This window comes from Theobroma cacao, chromosome 5 (genome assembly GCF_053813885.1).
Source record: "Theobroma cacao isolate CCN51 chromosome 5, ASM5381388v1, whole genome shotgun sequence".
Lineage (NCBI taxonomy): Eukaryota > Viridiplantae > Streptophyta > Magnoliopsida > Malvales > Malvaceae > Theobroma > Theobroma cacao.
Window position 1 is genome coordinate 43,736,595 of NC_142643.1, and position 24,028 is coordinate 43,760,622.

Sequence of the window (24,028 nt, forward strand, 5' to 3'; positions counted from 1 at the left end):
TTAATTGAAGGTTCTGGAAGAGCCAATATTTCACTACTTGGAGGAACAAAGTTCACAATGAAAGATGCATTATTTTCTACAAGATCTCAAAGAAACTTATTAAGTTTTAAAGATATACGTTTAAACGGATATCATATTGAGCCAACAAATGAAAGAGGCACTGAATATCTTTATATTACATCTATTATATTGGGTAAAAAATGTGTATTGAAAAAATTACCCGCTTTGTCCTTTGGAATGTACTACACAAAAATTAAAATGATTGAAATTTATGTAAACCAGAAGATTACTGATAATTTTAATGTTTGGCATGACCGGTTAAGCCATCCCGGATTAATAATGATGCGAAAAATTATTGAAAATTCATGTGGTTATCCATTGAAAAACTAGAAGATTTTTCAATCTAATGAATTCTCATGTGCTGCATGCTCTCAAGGTAAATTAATTATAAGACCATCACCAGCAAAAGTTGGGATTGAATCCCCTATGTTTTTGGAACGTATTCAGGGTTATATATGTGGACCCATACATCCATCATGTGGACTATTTAGATATTTTATGATTTTAATTGATGCATCAAGAAGATGGTCACATGTGTGCTTGTTATCAACTCGTAATTTGACATTTGCAAGATTACTTGCATAAATAATTCGTCTGCGAGCATATTTTTCTGATTATGCAATCAAGACTATTCGCCTTGACAATGCTGGTGAATTTACGTCTCAAGCTTTTAATGAATACTGCATGTCTATTGGAATAAATGTTGAACAATCTGTTAGTCATGTTCATACACAAAATGGTCTAGCAAAATCGTTTATCAAACGCCTTAAACTGATTGCAAGGCCATTACTTATGAAGTCCAAACTCTCAATTTTTGCTTAGGGACATGCCATTTTGCATGCAGCATCACTTGTACGCATCAGGCCAATAAGTTATCATAAATTCTCCCCTATACAATTGGTTTATGGTTAGGAGCCAAATATTTCCCATCTAAGAATTTTTGGATGTGCGGTATATGTTCAAATTGCTCCACCACAACGCACAAAGATGGGTCCTCAAAGGAGGTTGATAATATATGTTGGATATGAATCTCCATCTATAATTAAATATTTAGAACCCTCAACAGAAGATTTATTCACTGCAAGGTTTGCTGATTGTCATTTTGATGAAACAATTTTTTCAACATTAAGGGGAGAAAATAAACAACTGGAAAAGGAAATATCTTGGAATACATTATCATTATCTAGTTTTGATCCTCGCACAAATTAATGTGAACTAAGATATGTCAGAAGCGTGGAAGACCAATCGGTTCCAAATATAAAAATCCTCGAAAAAGAAAAGGAGCAAATATTCAAGATGATCAAGAAGAGAAAACAAAAACTCTAGAAGAAACCCTTGACATAATTTCAAAAGAAATTCAGGTACTTGAAATTAGTGAAAATGAAGAGATCTCAATAAATTATGTCATGACGGGAAAAAAATGGAACCAAAATGAAATAAATGTCGATGATATTTTTGCATATAATGTAGCGCTTAACATTATGAAAGAAAATGAGGATCTTGAACCCACATCTGTTGAAGAATGTAGATATAGAAATGATTGGCCAATGTGGAAAGACGTAATCAAAGTGGAATTAAATTCACTTGCAAAACGTAAAGTTTTTAGACCTTTATCCGTACACCAAATGGTGTAAAACCAGTGGGATATAAATGGGTATTTGTGCAAAAACGAAATGAGAAAGATGAGATTGTGAGATATAAAGCACGGCTTGTCGCACAAGATTTACCCAAAAGCCTAGTTTTGATTATGAAGAGACATATTTTCCTGTGATAGATGTAATTACATTTCGATATTTAATTAGTTTGGCAATACATGAAAAGCTTGAAATGCGTTTAATGGATGTAGTTACAGCCTATTTATACGGCTCACTTGATAATGATATCTATATGAAAATCCTTGAAGGATTTAAGTTGTTTGAAGCACAAAATTTGAAATCTTGAGAAATTTATTTGATCAAATTAAATAAATTTTTATACGGATTAAAACAATCCGGATGCATGTGTTATAATCGCCTTAGTAAATATTTGTCGAAAGAAGGCTATAAAAATGATCCTATATGCCCATGTGTTTTTATAAAGAGATTCAGAGCTGAATTTGTGATAATTGCTGTTTATGTTGATGATCTAAACATTATTGAAACTCCTGAAGAGTTATCAAAAACCGTGGATTATTTAAGGAAAGAATTTGAGATGAAAGACTTTGGAAAAACAAAGTTTTGTTTGGGTCTTCAGATTGGACACTTGACAAATGACATTTTTGTCCATAAATCTAATTATATAGCGAAAGTGCTAAAACGATTTTATATGGATAAAGCACATCCATTGAGTTCATCAATGGTTGTAAGATCATTAGATGTGGAAAAAGACATTTTCCAACCTCGTGAGGATAATAAAGAACTTCTTGGTCCTGAAGTACCATATCTTAATGCAATTGGAGCATTAGTGTATCTTGCTAGTAATACACGACCTGATATTTCATTTGCTGTGAATTTATTAGCAAAATATAGTTCTTTTCCAACTCGAAGACATTGGAATGGAATTAAACATATACTTCGATATCTTCGAGGAACAATGGATATGGGTTTATATTATTCAAATGCATTAAAATCAAATTTAATTGGTTATGCAGATACAATATATTTATTAGATCCACATAAAGCTCAATCCTGGACAAGTTATTTATTCACATATGGAGGTACGGCTATTTCATGGCGTTCTGTAAAGCAAACTATAGTTGCTACTTCTTCTAATCATGCAGAAATTTTAGCAATTCATGAGGCAAGTCGTGAATATGTTTGGTTAAGATCTGTAACTCAACATATTCGAGAAATGTGTGGTTTGTCAATCAAGAAAGAAATTCCAACAACATTATACGAGGATAATACTGCTTGCATAGCACAGTTAAAAGAAGGATACATTAAAGGCGATCGAACAAAACATATTTCGCCAAAATTCTTCTTCACTCATGACCTTCAAGAAAAAGGTGATATTAGTGTTCAACAAATTCGTTCAAGTGACAATCTAGCAGATTTGTTTACTAAAGCCCTTCCTACTGCAACATTTGAAAAGTTGATACAAAAGATTGGGATGCGCTGTTTTAAAGATCTTAAATAATGCGGTTGTTAAGGGGAGTAAAATATGTACTGTACTCTTTTCCTTCATCAAGGTTTTTCCCACAAGGTTTTTCTTGATAAGATTTTTAATGAGGTAGTATTTCATAAGCGTATTCTTGAAAAGAATTATGTACTCTTTTTCCTTCACTCAGATTTTTTTCCCATTAGATTTTTTTTTTTTAAGGTTTTAACGAGGCATATTCTTAATACAATGGATATTCAAGGAGAAGTGTTATGAATATTTTTGTGAATATCCATTTATTCTATCTATATCTAGATTTGATGTAAATTGGATTGGATTAGAATTTAATCCATCTAATCTCTAAGTGTTATCTTCATCTTGTAAATTCTATCAAGATAAGGGGGTTATTTGCCTATAAATAGGCCCCCTCAATTCATTTGTAAACACACACTTCAATAAGATCTCTTTTCTCCTCACTAAATATTTTCTTTCTTTTCTTTAATTGTTCTTTTAGTTATCATTATTTGTTCTTTTGAGTTATTTTTCATAACAAATAAAATTATATAATAGTAATTTTTAAAAATTAATTAAGGATAAAATTATCTTTTTACCTGTGCCATGTCGTCAAATTGACGGAAGCATTAATAGTTGACTAATGGCTGGACCTACATGTCCAATGAAAAAAATTATTTTGTAGCGAAGTATCCATTTTGAAAAGTAATGGACTTTTGTGTAATTTTGATTAAAAATTTGAAGAGTCAGGATATTTTACCCAAAAATGTAGTACTATTATTATTATACAAGTTTGAGAGTTATGTTGTTTTTTTATTGATTCTTTTAATTTTAACATCTAAAACCATATATAAACTAGAAGCAGTCTTGTTTTGCTTTGGTTTATTGAGGGATTGAAGATAGAATGAATACCTTTCATTGTAATTTTAACAAAAATTAGAGTTTATATAATTTATTTTACCAAACAACCTACCAAACAGTTTGTGTTTAATTTTAGAAGCTATTATTTCTCATAAGAGTTTTATAATAGCTTTTAAGCTAAAAAAAATAAAACTAGATCAAATAGGCAGTCAAAAGACTTGGAAGAATTTCAAGGTCTTGGTGCCTTGATTTCAGGTAAAACAAAGTTGTTACCATGTTTCCATCAATAAATCAAGGCATTTGATCTGCTCCTAAACCCTCCAATGCTCTTTTGGGATATGGTGATCTGTTGGAGGGGGTTTGGTAATCTTAGACAATATTCTAATTTGCTGTGCATGAGGGTCATGTGTATCAGTCGATAAAGAATTAGAGCAAGAAAGGAATATGTATAAGAATGATTCTTTTTTATGCTAAGCTTCACTGGCAAAGAAGCTTCCTACTGTATTAACAACTCATGGATCATAGAACTTGATGTCATTGTCACCTACCAATCTTAACAACTCCTCCTTTTAGGTGAAAGCTCTAACTCCTAATTTGGCTTTTCTAGCTCTAGGCTTCTTCTTTTTCTGTTTTTTGGCCTAGGTGAAATGACCAAGTTTATACCATATTTTGGTGGGCATTTTGTCAACTGCAAATCAAAGAAGGAAACCATGTAAGGGATTGCCTTTTAGATTGATGCTTAGACTCAAAAGACTCTGATAGTTCCCATTTTCAAATAATTCAAAGGGAAAACTTAAGAAAATTGATTTTCAAGGATGGTTATCTCTTAGAAGAAATCCTTTTGTTTCTTCAATCTCTTTTCCATTAATTATATTGTAGACTTTGATCGATTCACTTTAATGTGATGTTAGAAAGTAGAAACATTGAATCCGCTCTAAGTCTATAGCATTTTCCAGCTTAAACAATGGCTAAAGACCCACTAGTAAAGATAGTCTTTTTAAGCATTTTCCCTACACTAAGAAGATTAGCTTGACGGCCTTGAACAGTTAAACCATGCAATTGTCATTGTCTAGAAACTAGCTAAATTAAGCTCTAATGGCCTTACAGATAAATCTTAAAGATGTGATACTGGGTTTATCTTCTTTCTGAACTTGCTAATTCAGCGCAAGATTGTCAACTATATATCACAGATTTGTAGCTTCTTAGCTGAGAAAGTACATAGCTTTCATGATTTTCATCTGTTCCCTGTTTTGGACATGTAAATTATTTGTAGGATTTATAAAATTAGAACGAGAAATGAAACCTGGTACTTCCATAATCCTTACCAGAAAGGTAGCCCAAAGTTTTCGAAAGAACAGTGTCAAGGTGTGTCAATTTTCACTCAGGATTCTAGATAAGGGTGCTTCAGTCAATTTGTTTAAATTATTATAATATCACCAATCTGTGAGGTATTGTTGAAAAACAATTAAATAGAAGAGAGATAACCATTTAGGACGTGGCAAATTTACCTTTTCTTTGTAGAGTGAACCAAAAAAAAAAAAATGGTATGCCAGTTTAATGACCCCATTCTATAAATAGGCTTGTATTTCATGAAAGAATTCGCACCCCTAATCTGAAAGTTATACCATTTAGAAGAATTTAAGTTTTAAGATTAGCTTTAGTCATAATGAAAGGTCATTATTTCCTTGTAGCTTTTGCCTTCTTGGCCTTGGCTTCCTCTTTGGCCTCAGCCTATGACCCAAGCCCTCTCCAGGATATCTGTGTAGCCATCAATGACACCAAGACTGGAAGTAAAGCTCTCTTTTTGCAACTTGTTCTTATGAACGTCTTCATTAATGTTACAAAAAAAGGCTTGGGATTGGTGTTTCTGTACTTTTATTACTACTTGCTATATTTGCTTGACATGTTATTAATTAACAAACAATTTTGTATTGCAGTATTTGTGAATGGGAAGTTCTGCAAGGACCCAAAGCTTGCCACAGCAGAGGATTTCTTCTTCTCAGGGCTTAACGTCCCAAGAAACACGACCAATCCTGTTGGATCAGTTGTGACTCCAGTAAATGTTGATCAAATACTAGGCCTAAACACTCTTGGCATATCCTTGGTACGTATTGACTATGCACCATACGGAGGGCAAAACCCACCTCACATTCATCCTCGCGGCACAGAGATCCTAGTAGTCCTGGAGGGCACACTCTATGTTGGTTTTGTTACCTCCAACCCTGATAATCGCCTCATATCCAAGGTCCTTTATCCGGGAGATGTTTTCGTCTTCCCAATTGGCCTCATTCACTTCCAGCAAAATGTAGGAAAGACTAATGCTGTTGCCTTTGCTGGTTTGAGCAGTCAAAATCCTGGAGTGATCACGATAGCAAATGCTGTTTTTGGATCCAATCCACCCATCAATCCTGATGTTCTTACCAGGGCTTTCCAGCTTGACAATAAAGTGGTGAAGTATCTCCAATCTCGTTTCTGGTGGAAGAACAAATAGGGAAAGGCTTGAAATATAGCCATGGAGTAGCAGCTTGTTTGCAATCTCCTCCTCATCAGTGAAATCATCTACTGTAATCAGAATATACTAATAAAGAGGGTGCTTTATGTAGCTATCTTTGTGATAGATGAAAGTTGATCATTTTCTTTTGAATTATAAAGTTGCAGCTTGTTGGGTGTTGACTCTGTCTATGGTGCAGGGAAGCGAGAATAAATGTTGATTCTTAAATTAACTACTTCATCAATCAACATATACATGAATTAACTACTGAATTTATAAAATTTGGAACAGATCAACTTTATATAATATAATATATGAGATACTATTGAGATTAATAACGGGGATTTGGTTATTTCTTTTTCCAGATATTTGATTTTGTAAAATTAATTTGGCAATCTCATATATATTTAAGGAACGGCAAATTATATATATATATATGCCTAATGTACTTTTTCATATCAATTTTTGCTTTCTTTTTGTTACTTGAATGTTATCCACAAGGATTCTTGCATTTGGATCTCTTTTAGTTTCCATCTTTCCTCCTTGGCTTCTTGGTTTCTTGAAAGGTTTTGGGATTTATATTTTTGTCTATTTAAGTGAAAACGAGTCTTGCCCTAAAAAAAAAAAAAAGTGAAAACGAATCTTTGTCTTGTTTCTGAAATAAGCAAAATTTGTCACTTCTTAAGGATTGGGGTCTAGTTACAATGGCCTGGATGTTGGAGTGACATTAGAAAAATTAATAAAATAAATTGAATATGATTAGTATTATGCTTTAGAGGCAATACTAATATAGTTGAACCTTATATATTTGAATTCATTTCTAGAGAAATTATTGTCTCCTTGTTGAATCAATTGCTATAAAAAGTCACTCCTATCATATCTTGCTCCAGTTAACAATCTTGATATAATTTTTTGTTGTGATTAGATAAGGTAGGATTGTAGTAAAAAGATTAGATAATTCTTGTGTTGAATTTATTTTTATTGTGTAAATATAATGTAATTTGTTTTTAGTTTAGACCCACCTTCTTTACTGACGGATATGAATGCATCACATAATTGGTTTTTCTTCCCTCATGGGTTGTTGGAATTTGACATGGCATTCCCTTATTGGCTTGTCAATTGCAACAGCTGTCACACAAGCAAGATTCAAGAATCATCAGCACACCCCTCTAAAGCTCTACTATATAAACTCTTTTCTCCACCTTTTCCCTTCTCCCCTGCATTTCGAACAGGAAACACAATCTCTCTAATAAGATTGAAATCTTGAAAAATCCACAAAGGCATAACCAATGAGCGAAATGAACCAAGAACCAGACTTTGAAGTTCCAAACCAAGAAGAAGATAACCCACAACTCCAAGAATCCATCAACCTTGATAGCTTCAACAACATTATCGTTTTGTTATGTATGTTAATGGTAGAGGCTGAGGATAATGGAGGAGCGGATGAAACAGATGAGTCAACGGTACGATGAGGCAATGCGAGAAGATGGAGATGTGTGCACCACTGAGGCAATAAAGGTTTACTTTTGTTTCTCAGGGTCACGCTTTCTAGTTGTCGAGGAAAAAGAAGTTTTGATACTTGTTTTGTGTATCAATGGTGGTAAAATTGGGGAAATTAGTGAAAGAAACAAACTTCTGATTCCTGAAAAGTTTTGACAAATTGAGATGGTTGGTTTTATCTCAATTTAGCTTGCATTTTATGAGTGGTATTAACATGTCAAGTTTGTTGTTGTAGGATGATGGTGAGCTGGATTGTGAAGAAGCTGTGAGAGTGCAGAAAATTGGGAAGCGTGGACCTTCAGGTCAAGTGCCTTTGTGGCAAAGGCTATCAAATTCTTCTGTCTCGACAGAATTGCTATTACAAGCTCATTTATATTTGGTTCAGCAGTGGCTTCAAAACGTTCATACCATCAAAGATTGAGTACTCATCAATCATTATATTTCGATTTCAGTTCTTTTGTTAGGATTTGTTCTTAAGAAAATTCTGAAAAATAGCCCTCCTCATAAGGTGATTTCAGAAATAACTACATATATAAAGTTATCTATTTCTAGCAAAACATAAGCACGAGTATATCAAAATACCCTTAAAAACATTCTGGCAAATTAAGCTCCCGATATCTCCCTCCCGTCATAGAGAAAATAGAAATAAATGCTCAACTATTTGAGCTCGCTCTCTCTCAGCTCTTTGAACTGTATCAACTCTGTCAACTCTCTGTTAAGCACCATCGTCATCAGCGCTATCAGCTCTCTGAACTACATGAGCTTTGTCAACTCTCTATTGAGCACCATCGTCATCGTGCTATGGTCTATTTCTCGGCATCTAGCCATATTGTCGTCGATAAACAGATCCTATAGCGGAGATGACATCAAGGTATATTTTTGGGTTTATTGCTACAACACATAAATTTTTGAAACTTTTTGTGTAAATTAAACATGTATCAGAAAAACATTGCCTAAAATTGTTACACGTCATGCATCTATAATGCACATAACGTGTAAAAAATATACTAAAATAACATGTGTTAGCACATGGTGTGTAACAATTTTATTTAACATGGCATGTAACATGTTTGGTACATGGTGTGTAACAATTTTTGAAATTGCGTGTAACATTTTTGAACATGGCGTGCAACATTTTTTAAACATAGTGTGTAACAATTTTTAAACATGGCGTGTAGTATTTTTTGAAAATAACGTGTAACAACATAACTGACAAATTTTAAAACATGGCATGTAATGTGTAAAATGATTGACAAATTTTTTGTTTTCAAAATTTTAGTGGGGTTCTAATTGTGCGACTTGAGATAAGACATGGTGGTCAGTGAGTGAATGGCATTTACAAGGGTGGTGAGGCATGAATGTGGGGAGTCAGGAGTGATTTGTCATTTACGAGCTTGATGAAGCTGGTTGAAGATGTTGTTGGGGTAAACTCAGAAATTGACAAGATTGAGTTACATGCATTGATCAGTATACCCGGAGAGTTATCACGCTTAATTATCAAGGGTGATGAGGATGTTGCATTAATTCTGTTAGAACAGAGGAATGTTTCGATTGTGTATGTCAGCATTAAGGGACACCAAACAAATGTCATGTCACATGAAGAAGCTAAACAACATGATAATTAGTTCAATTAAAATGAGATTTACAATGCTTCACATATACCACAACATTTGGTTCGTAACTCACAACAATAGCAATTGACGTATGCACAAGAGTTTGTGCAACCTGGTAGACACACGACATTCACAGAACAGTTGGCTACACAATTTCGATCAGGATGCGCATCAAACCAATTACTTGCTTCTATCCAACAAATGCAATGATTAGGTGAAACTGTAAACGGTGTAATGCCATTTTCAAATGAGAATACGATACTTGATAACAACATTGCAACGTTGGAGGGTGATACTGCAACGCTCAAGGATAATACTGCATCTGATGAGGGAAATGAGGATTGTTTCCTGCCGGTGAAGATAGATTTGATGACAATTCAGATGATAGGCCTGATAAATGGCATGATAAAGTTCAGATGATGACTGGCTGCATGGAACTCGTACCCACGGATGGAAATGCAATACAAATACCAGTGCACGGTTTTGGTACCTGCCTCAACCGTTAGAATTTCAACTCTCACCACGCTAAAGAAGCAGTGCGGTAGACATTTCAATTTTCAATTGAAAGTTAAAACTTCCATCGAGACAAGTCATTGGTCATAGAAACTTTGTGAATGGTGTCAAGGGCATTGAAAGTAGTCCATAACTTAATTCGATTTCAATCCAGTAGGAAAACGGAGAAAAGGTAACTACCGAACTGCTATAAGAATAGGAAGGAGGAGTTGAGTGCGATAACAAATGAGGCTAGCTGCGGAAAGTAATTCCCCTTAAATTGCAAAATAAATGACCCTTAATGAATTGGTTGGTCTACTTTTGCTATACTTCAAGAAGGGAATGCAAGGTATAGAGCATTTCAAGAATCCCTGTCTATAAATAGGCTTGTTGTAATGCAAGTTTTGTCACCCACATCAAGCAACAACACTTGGAAGAAATTAAGGTAGAGATTGGTGATAGAACTAAGAGTCTATAAGAGACAATGAAAGGTGCATATTTCATTTTGGGTTTCATACTCTTAATTTTGGCTTCCTCGTTTGCCTCTGCCTGTGACCCTAGTCCCCTCCAGGACTTCTGTGTAGCCATCAATGACACCAAGAAAGGATCAGGCAAGCCTCTTTCTCATCTAATCTTTTCTCAATTTTTGTATTTACTTTGGCAATGCATGCTTTCAGCTAACTTTTCTTTCCTGCAGTCATTGTGAATGGAAAGTTCTGCAAGGATCCGAAGCTTGCTACTGTGAACGACTTCTTTTTTTCAGGGCTAAACATCCCAAAGAATACGTCTAATTCTGTCGGATCAGTAGTTACTCCTGTAAATGTTGACCAAATACCAGGACTAAACACTCTTGGTATTTCTTTAGTTCGTATTGACTATGCACCAAATGGCGGGCTAAACCCACCTCACACCCACCCTCGTGGCACGGAGATCCTTGTGGTGCTAGAAGGCACACTATATGTTGGATTTGTTACATCCAACCCAAATAATCGCCTCATCTCTAAAATCCTTTCCCCGGGAGATGTTTTCGTCTTCCCTATTGGCCTCATTCACTTTCAGCAGAATGTGGGAAAGACCAATGCTGTTGCTTTTGCTGGTTTGAGCAGCCAGAATCCTGGCGTGATCACAATAGCAAACGCTGTTTTTGGATCAAATCCACCCATTAACCCTGATGTCCTTACAGGGGCCTTCCAGCTGGATAAAAAAGTGGTGAAGTACCTCCAGTCAAGGTTCTGATGGGATCGACATATTGAGAAATGATTGCAACTTTGCAACAAAGATGAAAGGCACAACAGCAATTTTACATTACGTTTTAATGGCTTTCCTTCACCACCGTATAATAAATGCTTTGTCCGTATTGACCAATTTAGCAGAGTACCATGTCTATGTTGTCCAAACTTCTTGAATCCATCTCTCCCTACCCCTAAGAGCTGCAAAAGCAGAAAAACTTTAAAGGCTCTCTACCTAGAAATAGTGGAAATGACAGGTAGGAAACACTTTAAAGATACGAAAAATTGTTTTTTCATGCACCTAAAGATATGAATGAATTGAATAAATTCATATATACATTTATCTAAACAATAATTAAATAGTAACAGGATTTAGTTCATAGTAATACTTGCTCCAGTTGAAAGACATTGATGTGATTATCATTTTTCCTCTCTGGAAGAAGGAAACTTTGTTCAATTGTTTGGGGTAGGCATTGAAAAGATTGTTGCTTTCGATATTCCAGACATGAATGCTTCCTTGGAGCTTCATTAACACAAGCTAGGCTATAACAATACCTCAGAGTTTTGGGATAATAAATCCAATTTGATATTTCAATGCTTCAAATTTGGACTATATCATTAAGTTTCCTTCATGATCATGTTACTACAATCACAAGCTCGATATTTTCATTTAAAAAGAAAAAAAAATACATTCCAGTTGATGTTAAAATAAGGTAAATCCTGGTGAAAAAAATTTTGTTGCTGCTACCTTGAATGATTTTTGAATAAACCATTTCTGTCAATAGACTAAGAGAATGAAGCAGCAAAGTTCAAAGAATATATTCAATGGTAATATTCTAATATGTAAGTGTAAATTTTGTGGGTTGTTAAGGGAAAGTTGGAGTACATCCAATATTATATTTCAGCAGCTTGCCAGCATTCATTTGGAAAAGATCTTCCTTAGGCGTTTTAGATGAGGTGTTTTTTGATTGGTAAGGGGTTCTTAAGTTAGAATATGGGAGAGGTTCAGGCCAGAAAGAAAAATATGAGAGAGAGAATAGAAAATAGATACTCCTTGAATTTTAGTTTTGCAAGATGACAAGCTTGCGTGGGGATGTCAACAGGGATTTAGTTACAGGATCTAATGGCATTATCAAAATCCACCTACCAAGCTTTAACAACTATGTTCCTTTTTGGTATACAGCTTTATTTTGTTTCTCTCAATTATACCAGGGAAATTATTAGCCGTTTACCAGATTAAACAGGAACATTCATTAATTTCAATTCATTGCAATGACCCAAGGGAACAGTATTCATCAATGAAGAACCTAGGTAAGAGTTCGGTACCCTGAAGGTTTAAGAAAGTACTGAATCCAGCTTAATTTTGGTTTTATCACAATAATTATTCTCTTGATATTTCTTGTGGGGCTAATACCCCTGTTGAATCCAAATGATTTTTCTGAAGAACAACAAATTTTCAGGAGAGAAAAACAGAGCATCGAGGAATAAGCGAGAAGAAGAGCCAATAGTCCAAAACGGCACACAAAACATACATTTCATGTCATTCAACCTACTAATATATATATATATACACACAATTGGAAGAGAGAGAAAATGCAAAATAGATGACCAACCAGATAAAAACATCTGGCATTCCAAATACCTAAGAAATGTAGCACAGGGATCTGTACAAAAAATACCCGTTGACAGCACATAGACACAACCATAACAACAAAACGACGCTGCATTAATGAAAGAGAGTGCTGAACAACATCAATCCCTAACATTTGGAAATAAAGAATAATGGTAAAGTGAAACAGTAAAGGTAAAGTAACTTGACCTGCAAAAACAACAAGAGGCAAAATGTTAAAACGGCAGCCCTTTGATCCTCATTTGACTGCACGTGACTTCCTTTTTCATTCATTTAAAATTCCTTTGCTCCCAGCGGGTCCACCATTGATGTTTGACTGTAAATGCTTGGATGTTGGACAAAGGCCATAAATGTTCAACACATCTCCTTGGTGTTTGAACTACGAATCCCTAATTCAGATCTTAGAAACGTGAATTTATCCTTACTCAAACATTTTGTGAAGATGTCTGTAAGTTGACTATAAGCACTGCCGTGTTGAACATCAACCTCTTCATCTTTTACAGCCTCTCTAATAGCATGAACCTTCACTTTGATATGCTTTGTTCTACCATACTATATTGGATTTCTGGCAATCGAAATAGTAGACTTGTTATCAATAAACAGTATGGTTCCTTTCTTGTAGCTATAACCCAAATCATGAAAGACTTTCCTTACCAAACCACATGATTTGAGGTAGCTGCAGCAGCTATATATTCTACTTGTTGATGATTAAGCCACTATTCTTGTTTCTTGGAGTTTCAACTGAAAACAACCCTTCCCAAAGAAAAATAGTAACTAGTAGTGCTTTAGAGTCATCAGTACTCCCAGCCCAAGCACTACCACAAAAACCTATAAGTTCATCACTCCACGTCTTTTCAAATTTCAAACCAAAGTCAAATGTTCCTTTAATATACCTCAATACTCTCTTTGCAGCTGAGTAATGGTTCTATGAAGGTTGTTGCATAAATCTGGATAACAAGCTTGTTGAGTACATGATATATGGTCTTAAAGCAGTGAAATAGAGTAAACTTCCCACAATGCTTCTGTAAATAGAACTTGCTACATTTGGAGAACCATCATCATGAATAGTTTTCAATTTGATGCTAGTGGAGTATCAACATCCTTGCATTCCTCCATTTGAAATTTCTTCAGTAACTCTTTAGCATACTTACTTTGTTGTATGTAGATAAAGTCAGAAGTTTGAATAAACTGTAGACCAAGAAAATAACTCATTTCCCCTAAATCTGACATATCAAATTCATTCATCAACTTAGCTTTGAACTCCTTTAATAGTGACTCACTTAAACCTGTAATGAGTAAGTCATCCATACACACAGAAATGACAAGCCTTTGTAAGTCTATAGAGTTACATACAAAGTATGCTCATTTGCACTTCTCTAGAACCCATGAGAAATCAATAAATATCAATCCTTTCATACCAGCCTTTGGGAGCCTGTTTCAAGCCATATAAAGCTTTAATTAACTTGCAATCCTTGCCTATAGTACTTGGTGAAATGAAGCCCTCTGGTTGCTGAACATAGATGTCTTCATTTAGATAACCATTTAAGAAAGCAGACTTAACATCAAGGTGCCAAATTTTCCAACCTTTTTTTGTAGCCAAAGCAGTGATTAGCCTGATGGTGTCATGCCTTGCTGGTGCGAATGTCTCCAATAGTCAATTCCTTGAATTTGTGCATACCCTTTCGCTACAAGCCTTGCCTTGTATCTGTTATCCATCTGCATTAAGTTTGATTTTCTAAATCCATTTGACACCCATGATGTGTTGATCAGTAGGTTTGTCCACCAAGATCCATGTACCATTCTTCATGATTATCTGCATCTCCTCATGCATGGATTGCAACCGTTTTTCATTCCTAGCAACTTCAGCAATAGTTGGTTCACTGATAGTCACATTGCATTGAGCATAAATATCTTGCAGTGCTCTGGTGCCTCTCACTACATGACTCTCATCTTCAATATCAGTTTCTTGATCAGTTTCTTTTATAACTTGCGTATCAACGAAGCTTATATTTCCAGAATACTTAATAGTCAACTTCTCCTAATTCCATATAAAGTTCTCATTAAACTTGATATCTCTGCTAATGATGATCTTTTTTAAATCAACATTGTTCGTTTTGTATCCCCTTGACTTCTCACTGTAGCCAACACGAATGGTTGTCTGACTCTTCTCATCAGCTTTGTTCTTTTTTCATAAGGGATCTTGATATAACCGATGTAGCCAAAAATTCTCAAGTGAGACATAGATGGTTTATAACCAAACAACATTCATAAGGAGTTTTATCTCCCAATGTGCTTGTTTGAGTTAGATTCAACAAATAATTAGCTGTATTTACAGCTTTTACCTAGAATGACTTAAGTAGTCATTTCTGAAACCATAAACACCTAGCCATCAACATGAGTGTTCTATTCTTTCTTTCAGACACTCCATTCTGCTAAGGACTATAAGTAACAGTCAATTGATGGTTTATGGCAAACTGTGCTAGAAAACTCTCAAATTCTGTAGAAATGAACTCCTTGCCATTATCACTTCTGAGAATTTTGATAGAAAACTTTGCTTGATTTTCTATTAAACTTTTAAATTTAAGAAAACTCTCCAGGGCTTCAAATTTAAGCTTCAGAAAAAAGATCCAGTAGAACTTGGATATATCATCAATAAAAATGAGATAATAGTTGTTCCCACCCAGTGATAAGGTCTTCATTGGTCTTCTTAAGTCAGTATGTTCCAATTTTAGTTTCTCTGTAGCTTTTCACCTCCTTTTCTTCAGAAATGAAAGATTACTTTGTTTGGCTAGTTGACATATCCCACATACAACATCAAGTTTAGTAATTTTAGGCAACCTTTGAACAATGTCTTCTGAGTTCATCCTTCAGAGTAGCTTTTCTAGAGAAAAAGAAGCCATCAACAAAAGAAGAAAGCAAAGGAAATCGAAGAAGATTGAAGATTCGAAAGCTTCAAATCTTAGTTTCTCTCTCTACTTTTGTTCTTCTATCACTTTCTTTGATTTGTATCGATGATTGATTTTCTTTGAATAATGTTTGATAATTTTATTTTATAGAATTATTTTAATCTCATATTGTTCTTAAATGTTCCTTAAATTTTAACTAGAATTTAGTTATTTTTTAATTAATTTATTTTTATTGAGTTATTTAATTTTATATTTATTTACTTTAATTTGATAATTATTTATTAGTTTTTATATTTTTATAAGATTTAAAAGAATAAGGCTTTATTTTGGAAAGAAAGGTTCTTTAAAAAAAAATTTTGGAAAGAAAGGTATTTGAAGGACTTAGAATCCTGCTCGTACATGCTTCAGTATTTTGACCATAACTCTTACTCCAGATGGCCAAATGATTCAATTCTTGAGCTATTGAAAATCTAAGAAATAGAGCTACAACTTTAATGCAGACCACGTTTCCCAGTTCTGCCTTGAAGACACAGAAAATCGCGTGGGAAGATGATTAGGCGTACTATTGCGGGAATGAAAATTTTGAAGATGATATTTAAAGAGTCACTATGCTTTGATGTGGAGACTGAATGCTTGATGCCAATGCCGATGCGAGAGCCAATAAGGTGGTATAACGGTTTTCGATATTTTGGGGAGTCCAGAGGCTATTTGCATCTTGTAATTGGACGAAAGCCTGCTTGGCGTTTAATATTTCGGATTTACGAAATGCTAGTGGATTATTCGGATTGGTTCATCAAGTATCGTATTGATCTTGAAGCCGAAATGCAAAGTTTCAACCTTATACCTTCTTATAGAAATTATAATACTTTCTGTCTGGTTGTGCGCTCTGATGATGACAAAGGAGATTCAGTGGTTGCTGTACTTGAAAGTGGTATGACACTATATTACAATTTCAGGGATGAGGAAATGGAGGTGATGGAAGTACGGATAGATGGTCTTAAAGCATACTTTGAGACCCTCTCTTGTGTTTGAGAGTGCAACCACTTCAACCTTGTTGAATAATTCTACCGGTTTATAAGCTTTGATGTTATATTATTGCAATGTTTTGGTACTGTTTTTTACAGTCCTGCTATTCTGTTCATCTTCTTATGTTAACTGTTCCCATTGCAAACTTGTAACAAAAATAATGTTTATCAGTTTGCAAAGTTAAATGAATCTGGTTGCCTATTCCTTGTACATACTTAATTATTCAGTTCTATACATTGCTTTGTAGTAGTATTTTTTAATCTCAATGTTTTACAACAGCTTAAATGGCCTCCAATTCAATCTAGAGGTCGTAAGTTACACCATTTTGTCTTGGTAGGACTATCAAGTAGTAAGAGGAATTTCTCTAGTAAATTATGTCCTTTCACCTACAATCATTGACCTCGGCTTTCTAGCTGTTGCTCTTGCTGCTTTAAGCAGCCAGAATCCTGGTGTCATTACAATAGCAATTAATGCAGTGTTTGGATCAGACCCAGCCATTAATCCTGATCTTCTAGCCAAGGCCTTTAAACTGGACAGAAAAATGGTGAAAAATCTTCAGTCAAAATTCTGAGGATAGCAACTGAGATGAATGCTTCTACCTTGCAGCTTATGTTGAATAATGTTTTACATCCCTTGTAATTGTAACAATTCTTTCTGAAATGCAAAATAAAAGAGGTTCCTGGTGGACCTCTGCTTCTGTTGCAATCTGCTTCCAGATTGAACCCACATGTAAAAGATATATTTGGATTTGGAGTCTGCAAAATCTTTATTCCATTAGAGCTCTATAAAACAAATACAACAAGTACATCCCTTCTTCATAGATGAGAACTGAATGTTACCTAAAAGGAAATAAAAGGCTACAATTCCAGAAAAACAAATCCTAACCAAAAAAACTGAAATCAAAATATAATGATTGATGAGAACTCAATCTTCGATGGTATGAACGTTTTGAAGCCACTGCAGAACCAAATCTAAAAATGCTTGTAATAGCAATTCTGTCGAGACAGAAGAATTTGATAACCTTTGCCACGAGGGCACTTGACATGAAGGTCCCAACACTTCCCAATATTCTCCACTCTCACAGCTTCTTCACAATCCAGCTCTCCATCATCCTACAACAACAAACTTGACATGTTAATAACCACTCATAAAATGCAAGCTAAATTGATATAAACCAACCATCTCAATTTGTCAAAACGTTTCAGAAATCAGAAGTTTGTTTCTTCACTAATTTCCCCAATTTTACCACCATTGATACAAAAAGCAAGTATCAAAAACTTCTTTTTCCTCAACAACTAGAAAGCGTAACCCTGAGAAAGAAAAGCAAACCTTTATTGCCTCAGTGGTGCACACATCTCCATCTTCTCGCGTTGCCTCATCGCAACATTGACTCATCTGTTTCATCCGCTCCTTCATTATCCTCAGCCTCGACCATCAACATACATAACAAAACGATAACGTTGTTGAAGCTATCACGGTTGATGGATTCTTGGAGTTGTGGGTTATCTTCTTCTCGGAGTGGAACTTCAAAGTCTGGTTCTTGGTTCATTTCGCTCATTGGTTATGCCTTTGTGGACTTTTCAAGATTTCAATCTTATTAGAGAGATCGTGTTTCCTGGTTGAAATGCAGGGGAGGAGGGAAAAGGTAGACAAACTGTAAAGAGTTTATATATATAGTAGAGCTTTAGAGGGGTGTGCTGATGATTCTTGAATCATGCTTGTGTGACAGTTGTCGTAATTGACAAGCCAATGAGGGAATGGCATGTCAAATTCCAATAACCCCATGAAGGAAGAAAAACCAATTATGTGATGCATTCAGTTCCCTCGGTGAAGAAGGGGTGGGTCCAAACTAAAAACAAAATTGCATTATATTTACATAATAAAAATAAAAAAGGGGAAGGTTTACATAAGCCAAAGTACATAAGCAACCTCATTATTTTTATTTCAACACAAGAATTATAAATTCAATGAAAGAAACATGTCCAACATTATCCAGAACGAGCTAGTAATACATTAAATTTCACGGGTATAGAAATATTCCTCTAGTTGTTATTCCACCAGAACCGAGACTGAAGTTGGTTTACGATATTCTTATCCAGCTGGAAGGCCTTTGCAAGAACTTCAGGATTGATGGCAGGGTTTGAGCCAAAGACAGCCTTTGCAATGGTGTTAATCCCTGGGTTTTGGCTGCTAAGACCAGAAAAGGCAACAGCATTGGTGTTCCCTATGTTGAACTGGAAGTGAATGAGACCAACTGGAAAAACGAAGACATCTCCAGGATATAAGACTTTGGTGATGAGACGGTTATCCGGGTTGGATGTAACAAAACCAACATAAAGTGTGCCCTCCACAACGACTAGGATTTCCGTGGCACGAGGGTGAGTGTGAGGGGGGTTTAGGCCACCATAGGGTGCATAGTCGACTCGAGCCAGAGATATGCCAAGAGTGTTAAGTCCGGATATTTGTCCAACATTCACCAGAGTAACTTTTGATCCTAGTTGATTTGATGTGTTTCCTTGCTTGTTAAGCCCTGAAAAGAAGAAATCTTCCGCGTTCACGAGCTTTGGGTCCTTGCAGAACTTGCCATTAACAAAAACTGAATATACAAAAAAAAAAAAAAATTATTACTTTGATACGGTTTTATGCAAAAAAATGAGAGACATTTCTCAATTAATTTTCTCCGCTATTTATATGTCTTCAGTTTAGGTGTTGACCTGATTACACTAATTCCAAAGATATTCAAAAGAAAATGGGGATATAAAGAACAACATACCACCATTTTTGGTATCATTGATGGCTACACAGAAGTCCTGAAGAGGGCTGGGATCAAAGGCAGAGGCAAGTGAGGAGGCCAAAGCCAACAGGACAAATGCTACAAGGATTTGAGCTCCTTTCATCATTGTAAGGCAGCTTTCTTGATTATATTGTTCTATGTTATATTGCTCGGTGGGAGATGAGAAATCTGGCTTGAGAGCATGCCTATTTATAGACAAATGTCACTAAACAAGTCTATTCATTTTCATTCTTTAATTACTTTTTCAGAAACAAAAAATAAAAAATAAAAAAATATGAACGATTTGCCAAGTCTGCAGCTACTCTTTACAAACTTTAAATCTGCTTCATAAAAATAAAGTGCTATCATAAAAAAGGTTTAGACCTAGAAATAAAACGGAAGTGCTTACATCAGTACATTGTGCAATGGAACTGGTCAATCTTGACACACCCAATTTTTTCTTGTTTATTTAACTTCTCTGTTCAAGAACAATTAATTATTTGCTCATCAATTGGTCAATCTCTGAACAGTTCCTAGTCAAGCATGGATATTCTACAAGAAATGTGTTTGAGCGTCCATGCACATCTCAGATCGAACCATGTCAACTAAGACAATGGATTCTATCCAGAGATATAAAACCCACAAGTCTTGAATCTTTCTAACAATTTTCTTGCATGACTGCTTCTATAATTATGCATATGCCACTCGAATTATTTGAGTTCAAGGAGAAATTGTCCGGCCTTCAACAACAATTCCTGGAAATTGCTTTCACAATTGGAATAGTGCACAAGAATAATAAAAGGAGAAGAAATCGAGAATAGAAAGACATTATATTAAAGTTTTAAATAATAGTTATTAAGCAACCAACAGAAGACAGAATCAATGCATATTGATTACTCTCAACCAAGTGAAGATAAACCAACAATGGCAGTCTCTTCAAGCACCTATACTGTCAAACGAAAAACTTTTACCTTGGACTGTAAGAATAAGAAATTAAGATGATGGAGCCTGAACAGTTAAGCTTAGCAGTGTATATGTCCATACATTACATTCCTGACAAGTGTTTACATGATCAGGTAAAATGTGAAAACCATGATTTCCAAATTAATTATAAAGATGGTAATGTAAGACTTGACTGTGAAACATGCAGAGTTTTATATTTGAATGAAATCAGCTGCACATAGTACCTGCCCAGCTGCTAGCATCTTAGGTTCAAACACTGCCAAATGGCAAAGATTTTCATTTTGTTGACTTTATTTTTTATTGTAAGTTGTATGGCTGGAGTGCCCGCAGCCTTAGCAACGTTGGATTTGTTCTTATAGTCAACGAAATGAAAAGGCATAGACTAGTTCAAAGGCTGCAATTTATAAATAGGCATGATCTCAAGGAAAGCTTCTCATCTCTTCCAGAGTAATAAAACTTAGAAGAATTTAATTAAGCTAGAAATTACATTATTATAACTATGAAAGGCGCTCATCTCCTCCTAGCATATTCTCTCTTGGCTCTGTCTTCCTCATTTGCCTATGCATCTGGTCCTAGTCCTCTCCAAGACTTCTGTGTAGCCAACGGTGATGTCAAGGATGTGTTGGTATATGCCATTGAGCCAATTGGATTGATTAAGAAATATATATATTGTCATTTAATGCATACTTAATCGTATAATTATATGTGATAGAGGTTTTCCTTCACGTCAGTGCAATAATAAGAAGTTATTAAGTACTAATTGAATGAAGCCCATGGAACATAAAGGCTTAGCTAGAGAATTGTAAAGTTATTACAATTATGATATCAATATGCATTAAAACCATGTTCCTAAAATTGTTCCTAGTCATTGTATTGTCAAGACAGGGCATTAACAATGCTAAAAAACTGGGTACATGTCAAGCCTCTTTATTTGGGAAGTAAGCAATCGATCTCATAGGTTAAAGTACATGGGATACTTGAGGATAACATGTAGGTGCTTGTTAAAGAACAAGTTCACTGAACATGACCTGTTATGAGAACTCTATTTGGTATTTCACTCAAGTGTTTATGAAAAATATTCTCATGTGATAGTCGTCCAACTAGTCGTTGGACTTGAGACACCAAGTCATCTTGCATGGGGAATGACATAATTTGATGTTACCTTTACGAGTTTGGAAGCGACCAGATGCCTAAGCAAGGTGTTTTTGAGTATGTTATGAAGCATGCGAAGGTGAATGAGTGATCAAGAGAGGATTCATCACCTCAAGCGATATAAGGGGATGTATCTCACTTGTTCTTAATTCTTGATTAACTTGTACAAAGTCTTTGGCCAAAACATGATGAATTTGAGGAAAGTTAGTTTCCTAAATTCATAAGTTAGTCATGATTATGAGAACTAATATGGAATGTCATAAGTGGACACCGAGCCATGCTTAATGACATATTTGAGATATTTGATAAAAGAACCGTATTGCACTGAGAGGCTTATCACTGAAGGGCTTTGTCAAATTCTTTAATTGACTCTTTAACATTTGGGTGGTAATGATGTATTGCTAGATGCCGCTCATGATCTATAAATATAAATTAATTATCAAATTGATATTTGATTATGATTTATATTTATTGCCAACATGTTAGAAGTCTAATGGGTCACACACATTAAGTGACATAATTGAAATTAAATAAAGATAATTAATTAAGTTGGACTTAATTGAGAAAGACTAAAAGAAGTGAAAAATTAATTAAGTTCTCAAAGACTTAATTAAATTAAAATACAACAGTTGTATTTAGGGTTACAAATTAGTTTGACTATATAAATATGTTATGTTAGCAAACTAAAGCTCTAAGCCTCTAACTACTTTCTAACCGTTTCATAAAATAAGAAAAAAATAGTCTTTATTTATCTGACTAAAAATAAGATTCGGCAAGAACTTTTTGTTTTTTTTGTTTTAGAAACAAAATTTGCTAACACAAGTAAAAATCCTACATTTGAAAAGATATTATTCAGTCACTGTGTGGATTACTATTAGAGGCCAAACACTTGGGTGGCTGAAGATTTGATAAATCCTAAAGGTGAAGAAGCAAAGGCTTTGGATTTAATTGGTTCTTGATTACGATATTTAGAGTAAGGTATGTAATATTTAAATTTATGAATGTTCATAATTAATTTGAAAATTATATGAAAAAAACAAATATTAATCCTGTAAGATTCGACTGTTTCTCTGATTAAATAGTAGCTTATTTTTTTTGCTGCACTATATTTTTAATTTATTAATTATTTTTATATTTGAGCATGAGGTTGAATCCCAACAGGATAGTGGTATGTTCTCTTTTTCTATGTTTTGAATGAAACTATCAGGACAGTCTCCAAGCGTAGGCATCATATCGAAATAACGTATTATTCTTCCCTTCATATATGCAGTGTTTGTTAATGGGAAGTTCTGCGAAGACCCAAAGCTTGCCAAAGCAGAAGACTTCACCGTTTCAGGGCTTAACGTCCCCAGAAATACATCAAATCCAGTGGGATCAACTGTGACTCCTGTCAATGTTGCCCAAATACCAGGACTTGACACTCTCGGTATCTCGTTGGCTCGAATCGACTATGCACCTAACGGTGGCCTAAACCCCCCCTCACACTCACCCCCGTGCCACGAAGATACTAATTGTCTTGGAAGGCACACTTTATGTTGGCTTTGTTACATCCAACCCAGATAATCGTCTTATCACACAAATCCTATACCTTGGAGATCTCTTTGTTTTCCCAGTTGGCCTCATTCACTTCCAGTTCAATGTGGGGAAAACCAATGTTGTAGCTTTTGCTGCTTTGAGGAGCCAGAATCCAGGTGTGATTACAATAGCAAATGCAGTGTTTGCAGCAAATCCACCCATTAATCCTGATGTTCTTGTCAAGGCGTTCCAATAGGACAAGAATGTGGTGAAAAATCTTCAGTTAAAATTCTGGTGGGCTAACAATTAGAGCATATTATACTTGTAATATTTGTTGGAATAATGTTTTGATCTGTTTCCCTTATTATAGTAATATTCATCCTGAAAAAATAAAATAAAATAAAAGGGGAGGTTTTGCTTATGTAAGTCTCTCTGTATTGATTTGGTTTTGTTACAATAAAATTGCAATTTGTTTACACAATTGGAATTTAATGTCAAGACATGTCTGGGTCTTGGTCATCAAGGAGCCATGCATGCAACAATGAATACTATTAATTATATATATACATATATTTGCTCAGCTATTATTAATTATATTTGAGTCTTATATACAAACATAAATAAAGTTTCTCATTTTAAAATAGAATGTTACTAAAATGTAAGGCAACTTTCTTGATTGAATTGTTCTGAGTTTTGTTGCTTGGTGAGAATTGAGGGCTGAGAAATGTGG

The 24,028-nt window shown here is 34.8% G+C and overlaps 3 protein-coding genes and 1 pseudogene across 8 annotated transcripts; 3 read left to right on the forward strand and 1 right to left on the reverse strand.

Annotated features, from left to right (window-relative positions):
• The first annotated feature begins 5,586 nt into the window (after window positions 1-5,586).
• LOC18599979 (germin-like protein subfamily 1 member 20) lies at window positions 5,587-6,727 on the forward strand. The gene is made up of 2 exons (XM_018120788.2): window positions 5,587-5,798; window positions 5,946-6,727. Exons 1-2 carry the CDS (start codon window positions 5,675-5,677, stop codon window positions 6,497-6,499), a joined length of 678 nt encoding a protein of 225 aa, XP_017976277.2. The 5' UTR covers window positions 5,587-5,674; the 3' UTR covers window positions 6,500-6,727.
• A 3,861-nt stretch (window positions 6,728-10,588) lies between these two features.
• On the forward strand, window positions 10,589-11,488 carry LOC18599981 (germin-like protein subfamily 1 member 20). Of its 6 annotated transcripts, none has more exons than XM_007030203.3 (2): window positions 10,589-10,715; window positions 10,802-11,488. In XM_007030203.3, exons 1-2 carry the CDS (start codon window positions 10,589-10,591, stop codon window positions 11,338-11,340), a joined length of 666 nt encoding a protein of 221 aa, XP_007030265.1. In that variant the 3' UTR covers window positions 11,341-11,488. The 6 variants fall into 6 exon arrangements, with proteins under 6 accessions (XP_007030265.1, XP_088662615.1, XP_088662616.1 ...); XM_088806489.1 differs by having other exon boundaries at window positions 10,589-10,707; window positions 10,791-11,488; XM_088806490.1 differs by having other exon boundaries at window positions 10,589-10,707; window positions 10,797-11,488.
• Window positions 11,489-18,745: 7,257 nt separating this feature from the next.
• LOC18599983 (germin-like protein subfamily 1 member 13) lies at window positions 18,746-19,837 on the reverse strand. The gene is made up of 2 exons (XM_018121202.2): window positions 19,669-19,837; window positions 18,746-19,491 (listed from the first exon to the last, which is right to left on the reverse strand). Exons 1-2 carry the CDS (start codon window positions 19,793-19,795, stop codon window positions 18,938-18,940), a joined length of 681 nt encoding a protein of 226 aa, XP_017976691.1. The 5' UTR covers window positions 19,796-19,837; the 3' UTR covers window positions 18,746-18,937.
• Window positions 19,838-21,130: 1,293 nt separating this feature from the next.
• LOC18599984 (germin-like protein subfamily 1 member 14) lies at window positions 21,131-23,608 on the forward strand (annotated as a pseudogene).
• Window positions 23,609-24,028: the final 420 nt, after the last annotated feature.